General features: G+C 31.8%; 1 protein-coding gene across 3 annotated transcripts in view; it reads right to left on the reverse strand.

The window, feature by feature from the left end:
• CCDC178 (coiled-coil domain containing 178) overlaps positions 1–7,665 on the reverse strand; it is a 542,262-nt gene that overhangs the window by 57,681 nt on the left and 476,916 nt on the right. The window contains exon 22 of one of the 3 annotated variants that reach the window (XM_011974388.1): positions 3,981–4,052. The exons of the other annotated variants lie outside the window; for them this stretch is intronic. Coding sequence (XP_011829778.1) covers positions 3,981–4,052 — 72 coding nt within the window. The remainder of the gene's footprint in view (positions 1–3,980; positions 4,053–7,665) is intronic. 3 annotated transcript variants of the gene reach the window in all.

The raw sequence follows: 7,665 nt of genomic DNA on the forward strand, positions 1-7,665 counted from the left end.
CCCAGGCTGGAGTGCAATGGTGGATCTCAGTTCACTGCAACATTGCCTCCTGGGTTCAAGAGATTCTGCTGTCTCAGCCTCCCAAGCAACTGGGATTACAGGCGACCTCCCACCACGCCGGGCTAATTTTTGTGTTTTTAGTAGAGACAGGGTTTCGCCATGTTGGGCAGGCTGGCTTTGAGCTCCTAACCACAGGCATGACTCCCCGCACCCGACCCACTTTTATAAATCAATATGACCAATTTTGAATTATAATAGAAAAATCGTATTTATTACCATAAAATAAAATGAAAGGTACTTAGGTTGATATCTATTTAAAAATGGGCAAGATTTTATAGAGAAAGTTACAAAATATTTTGAAGAATAAGGACTGAATAAATCTAGAGGTACAGTGTGGTCATATATGAGAAAAGAGTGTCATGGACAAATCAGTTTTCCACAGGGTAGTCTATAATCTCATCAGGTTTTATGGAAGTTGATCTAAAATTCACATGGAAGAACAAAGGACTGAGAATATTTAATGAGACAACTGTGAAACAGGAGAACAAGCCTGAAAAATTTGACATGTGATATATACAATTTATCTTAAAGCTGTGGGAATTAAGAGTAATATTCAGATCATCCAAAGAGAGCATTTGATCAGCAAAGAGAGCTGAGTAACAGACACATGCATATAAAATGTAACACATGATAGAGATATCACTACAAATCAGTGCGGAAAGGATGGCTAATAATTGGCTATCTCCATGCAAAATAAAATAAAATGAGATCTTTAACTCACAACATACGGAAAATAAAAGCAAACTAGATTGAAATGAGGAAAGTTAACCTTTAACAATTTTTTAAACAGCATGACACAACTTTATGCCTTTGAGGAAAGGAAGAATTTTTAAATAAAAATTAAAATGATAACTTCTAATGGAAAAAAATTGACAATCAAACCACATTTAATTTTTTTAAGTTAAATTTAAACAGAGTAACCATATAAGCTGCAGGTTTAGAGAAGATTTTAATAACACAGCAGACAAGGATTAATTTCTTTAACATATAAAAAACTCTTATAAGTCAATAATAAAAATAGAAACAGTATACTAGAAAAAAATGGGCAAATTATACACATCTGCAATTAACATAAAAGGAAAGCCATTTGGCCTGAAAACATTTGAAAAGGTATTCAACTTTAATAGTAGCATATGAATAAATAAAATTCAAACTCATCCGATTGTCAAATACTAACACAATCTGTCAATATCAAATTTTGGTAAAGATGTGAAAAAAATTAAACTCATGTGCTGTTCAAATTTATGTATAATTTGATACAAAAACTTTGGAGAACAATTTATTATTTCATATTGAAAATGAAGTTGTACTTTCCCTTTGATCCAGAAATTATACTTTAAACTACATACTCTAGACCAGCAATTCTCAGCATATGGTTCCCAGACCATCAGGATTAGTATCACCTCAGAATGTTGGGAATACAGTCATTCAGACTCCCTGAATCAGAAACCTTGGGACCAGCAATCAGTGTTTTATCAAGATCTCTAGGTGATTCTAATGTATGCTAAAGTTTGAGATATATCTCTCTCAAAAAAAATGTCATATGTACTCAGGGAAAAACATGAAATACTTTCCATTTACAGCATTACTTGCTATAGTAAAAATCTGGAAACAATCTAATAGTCTTTGAAGTAATAAAAAATACATTATGGTATGTTTATACCCTAAACCACAGCATTTAAAATAAACTCACTGGCCATATATGGTGGCTCATGTCTGTAATCCCAGCACTTTGTGAGGCGAAGGCAAAGAGGATCACTTGAGCTCAAGAATTCGAAACCATCTTAAGCAACATAGTTAGACCCTGTCTCTAATAAAATAAAATAAAATAAAATAAAATAAAATAAAATAAACATGTTAACATTGCAGGTGGTTTGGATGTTAGAGAAACAAAAAAATCTTACAAATAATACTTTTTAAAAAATTTTATTACTATGTAAAAATGGCATTAAAAAATTGGAATGGTAAACACAAAAGGTTAATTAACCATGAGTAAGGAGGGGAATAATAATAGGAAGAGGCCGACTGAGGATTTTGAATGCATCTCTACTGGTTTAAACATGCAAACAAAATGTCAGGATTTACAAATCTGGTAAAGTTACACAGAAATTTATTAGAAACTTCTTTACTTATTTATAGTTTATATATAACTCTGTAACTTACTGCATGCTTAGTTGTTTCATTAAAGAACAAAACCTATGTTAATGTAACATCTCTGCAAGAAAGGCATCCTCCATATTTTGTGGCTTAGAATGATTTACTTTCAGAGAATTTATTATAATTTGTTAAGAGTAGCCTATTATATTTGGCCATCTGCCAAAATACAAAAATAGCTTTTTGTACAATATTTGTGTTATATACCCACTAAATATGATCTTACCTATAATAAACAAAATATCCGAAATACTAAGTTTATATCATTAAGGAAAAAATTACTACTTTTAGCTGCCTCATAAAATTATTGGTATTTTCCTTCATCCCACTCATACAATTAACACAGTTGTTGGTTAGTGACTTCATAACTTATTTCATATGAAATTAAAGATGGCCATATGTAAAATATTTTCATGAGAATTTGAATTTGCTAGTTTCAAAAGGTAACCACAGAGCTCAGATGGTAAAAAAATATTAACCTTAATAAATAGATATTTTTGTCAGCTTATACACGTATCATGCTAATGTGTTGAAATAATGACTAGTATGTTTTTTTCTTAAAAAATTCTTTAAATTGTGCCTGTGTCTTACAGAACATAAATATAATTGAAAACACACTTTAGATAAAATTAAATCATTTTTAGAGACATATGGTACCAAAAATTAACTCCCCAAAGCACATCATTTAACTGGCTTTTGCAATTTAAGAACCCTGGAAAAAAAGAAAGGGAACGTTTCAAGGAAATGAGAAGTGTCCTTATAATGAATTTCTCCTTACAAGAATCAGACATAACAACAGTCTTTTTAATTAAAATACAAATACCATATGTATAGTTATCTGAAAATGAACTATAAATTGTTTTGCCAGGAAACAAAGACCAGTCAATACCAAAAACAAAAAGTCCTTTAGAATACAAAGATGATAGTAACTGGCAGGGTAGCCAGTGCATGAACAGCACTCACAGTTCTTTATCTATGAATGATGATTTGTTCATTCTGGATTTGTGAAAACAAACAACTGCTGGATTGAAATCTGGGAAAGAGATTTTCAAAAATACCTCATTTATACTTTTTTGGATGAAAAATATCTTTATAAAAACTGGAATTTATAAAGATCCAGTTTCAACTAGTAGTTGAAAAGAACATAGAATTTTCCCACATGCAACATGAAAACCCATTAGATACAGAATCCAAACAGAAAATTAACAGAATCACTGCAATAAACAACCTTTATCAATACAACGTGTAGGACAAATATGAAAAGTGTGGAACAATTCCAAATTTTTGAAGTAAAAATTACCTCCCTGGATAAATTAGCAGGGCACACAGAATTTTTAGGGCAGTGAAAATATTTTGTATGATACCACAATGGCAGATACATGCCATTACACATTTGTCCAAACCTGTAGAATATACAACACCAACAGTGAACCCTAAAGTATGAACTTGGAGTGATGATGATGTGTCAATATAGGTTCACCAGTTGTAACAAATGTCCCTCCTGGAGTGGGTTGTTGATCATGGAGGAGGCTATGCATGTGTGTGGAAAGGGGGTATACAGAAACTCTCTGTACCTTCCACTCCAGTTTGCTGCAAACCCCAAAACTCCTCTAAAAAATAAGATCTAAAAAAAAAAATCACTTCTCAGTACACTGGAGTGGGAATTGGGAGTGGTTACCTGGTGGTGACAATATGTGACAATTGTTAGAGGTTACAGTATTTCTGAAAGATGCACGTGTATGCATGGATTAACTCATCAGAGGTACCTGAACATTTGAGAGTTCATCTGATATGATTGGCAGAGAGTTTGGAAGTTTCTTGGGTAAGAAGCCTGCAACCTAAGAATAGAAATATTGTGAATAATACCTTGGGAGAAGATGAAGGCATTTCAGAAGTCCATATTTCATATCTACAAACACAGTCAAACAAATAGGCCAACTGTAGAAGCAGCTCTAAGATTTATTCACATTTGACAAAGAAGAGAAAAAAATGCTGTATCCTGTAGATTTGCATTTGCACCTTAGGTAATCTAATTAAAATCATATTTAAAGCTTTGAAAAAATATGATAAAGGCCATCTGGAAAAAAATAATGAGCTTTTCCTATAGGAATTTATTTTAGATAGAAGGAAGGTAGATAGATAATAGCACAAATACATTCATTCATTTGCACTAGAATATTCAAATAATGATTACAATTTCAAGCTGCTTGTTACAAGTTTTCACATACTGAAAGCATACTGCGTTTCTCAATTTCTGACAGATAAAACTGATAAGTGAAGGTATGTGCATGCAATTTTAATTCAACAGTGATGTGAAGTGCAGCTCACAAGGCAAACAGTGTAAGCCTTATCAGTTCTGTTTATTGTAATAACCCAAACAATAGCAATTATAAACTACTCCACAGATTTTTGGCAAGGCAGGAATGACAGACATAAAAAATCCAGTTAATACTGAGCTATTTATAGTACTCAGTTACCAAGCTATACATGTACATACAATATACAAATATCAAAAGTAATGAGATATTTATAACCAAATCCATTCCATAGACTAGTGTTAAAGATCACATAGCTCATTTCTAGAAATATCTTTTATCAACTGCTTAGATGTACTTAAGAAAAATAAGACCCACGTGCACTCCCAATTTTGGAGCTGGCATTTAAGAAATTTAAAGAAGAATTTTTTAATTACTCTAATTATATAAAAATAATATATTTCTTAATTCTGCATTTGGATCTCTGCTAATACATAAAACCTTGGTATGACAGAGAAAGCTGGTCCATACAGACACTACTTCTTTTTGTATTGAATAGTTAAAAATCAAGTCTATCCTTTTATATGAATATGCAAATACATTTCTTTGTATACTTTATAATTATAATACACACTATTACATATAACAGATAATAATTCATCTTTTTTCATATTTAATAGTAACAATCTGCAAAACGTAAAACCTTCTTAGTTTGATAATTTGGTTCTGAAATAAAATTACTACATTCTGATAGATATTTGATAAAAATGTGTAAAGACAGTAGTTTATATATTTTGCTTAAGTAGCTAAAATTCACACTCAAATCCCATGAAAAATTCAATAAGAAATAAATGAATGAAAGTATATGCTTAATTCTAAAATTATTGTTCCCTGTGATTGAAAAAATTGTTAAACCAAGAATAAAACAAAATTATTTAATAAAATTACCCTCACAATAAAAATTTAACTATTCTCAAATGAATAATTGTTTAAAAATGGTTTAAAATAGAATTACATGACAGCTAAATATGAAATATTATACTGTTAAACATAGAGATGAACATATTTTTGAAGCATACACTTTCTTGCCTGCTTGTCAGTCTTTTGCCCAAAAGTAATTAAGTCCCTTGATTTTAAAATGTGGGCAAATAAATGGTCTAAGCTGGCTCTTTTGGTTTTCATTTATGAGCTGTGGTTGAGCAATTTTCTCTGCTGATTATCCACAGTATATCTTTATAGTCTTCTGAGAACCACTTTTTTTAATGCAAAAAATCAAGAAAATGTTTTAAAAATTACATTTACCTAAAATTAATTCACAATAAAAACATTATTCAAAAAAGATCAATGATAGAGCTCATTGGTTTATTTCAAAATTTCAAGAAGAAATATAGTATATCTCTATTTTTAAAACATCAAATTTCATTATAAATACCCCCAGCATTTTTATTTCTTTTACACACAAATAAACAAAAATGCTTATGAAATTATTTGTTTTAAAAAATTATAAAAAATTCAACAGCAAATATAAATGTAAATAAAATAAGCCACACAATCATGCAATGCAGGACAGCCTAACTGTAGAAACTAGTCTACAGCGATAAGAATCATGGGTCAGCACTATGGGAGGCTGAGGTGGGCGGATCACGAGGTCAGGAGATCGAGACCATCCTGGCTAACACGGTGAAACCCTGTCTCTACCAAAAATACAAAAAATTAGCCGGGCGTGGTGGCAGGCACCTGTAGTCCCAGCTACTGGGGAGGCTGAGGCAGGAGAATGGCGTGAACCCAGGAGGTGGAGGTTGCAGTGAGCCGAGATCTCGCCACTGCACTCCAGCCTGGGGGACAGAGTGAGACTGTCTCAAAAAAAAAAAAAAAAAAAAATCATGGGTCAGAAAGTATAAGCTTCATTTAGAATGCAAAACTCTTATGATCCTATTATTGTCTTAGCTTCTTGTTAGTGATCTAGAATTGTTCTGGCACTAGAAGGATGGCAATAAGAAGAAGAAAATCTGAAAAGTAGTGCAAATTGTCACAGATGCCCAAAATTTATAAACTCATTTGCTGGCTTGCACTGGTATATATAATTAAATCCAGGTTATGACAAATATTATCAAATATATTCATAATAAAATAATGCTTTTCACATATTAGTAACTAATAGCATTCTTTCAGAAAACATTGTGAACTAAATTCAAGATACTCAAAGAATCTAAAAAGAACAAAAGCAGCAATGATTAATATAAATGAAATAATATTGACTCATATTAAGGAAACTACAGATGTTCTACCACAGTCTGCAAATTTATGATGCTAGTAGTAGAAAGAAGGATCATTGGATATTTGAAAACCTGAGCAGGTCTAGGTACTACTGGGCTATGTGACTTAGTGTCATTTGAACCTTAACTGTCTCATGTAAGGAACAAGTATAGTTCTGCTAAACTAGATTCAATATAAAGTACTTATTCTTAATATAGGAAGATATTTTTGCTTTTGCACTGTTTCTAACAACAGAAATATAACATTTTAGATAGGGTTTTGAGTTTTTTGGCCTAATTTATTCCATGTATTTTGAGAATACGCAAAATGTAATGAAAAATTATGAAAAAGACTAAGATTTCACTAGACACTCTGAAGAGTGCTTTAATTTTAAAACAAGATCAATGCTTTACACAAATATTTTTATTGCATTGATGGGGTTAGAACACATAAGAAATTCCCACAGGAGAAACTGCAGAACCATCAGTGAAACTTGAGTACTGAGTAGTCACCAATTCCAGGTAAGTGAATGATCTCTGCATTTATACTGTCTAAGCCTAGAGTAGAGCCGAGGACTTCTAAGTTTTTGTTTTCTCCTTGGCTTGAAGGAGAAGCTAGTGCAAATTCTCTCTGGAAGAAAGCAATCTTAAACTGGGACACCAGTTTCACAGAGATGAAGATCTATTAACTTCTAGTCAACTAAAATATTAACACATAGTAGAAACAATGAGATTTGCAGGAACAAACAAAAACTACCAGGAAGAGTGTTATTTCAGAAAAAGGATAATAAAGAGATATTTTAGATAAACTGAAACAGAGTTCATTTCTATTGAACCTTCTAGAAAGGATGTAATTCAGAAAAAAGGAAAATGATTCCACGGAGAGGCTCTGAGTTGCAAGAAGGAATGGTGAATAAGAAAAAAACAGGTAAGGGGGGGGG

The sequence above is a fragment of the Mandrillus leucophaeus genome, unplaced genomic scaffold, assembly GCF_000951045.1.
Source record: "Mandrillus leucophaeus isolate KB7577 unplaced genomic scaffold, Mleu.le_1.0 Scaffold145, whole genome shotgun sequence".
In the NCBI taxonomy this organism is placed as follows: domain Eukaryota; kingdom Metazoa; phylum Chordata; class Mammalia; order Primates; family Cercopithecidae; genus Mandrillus; species Mandrillus leucophaeus.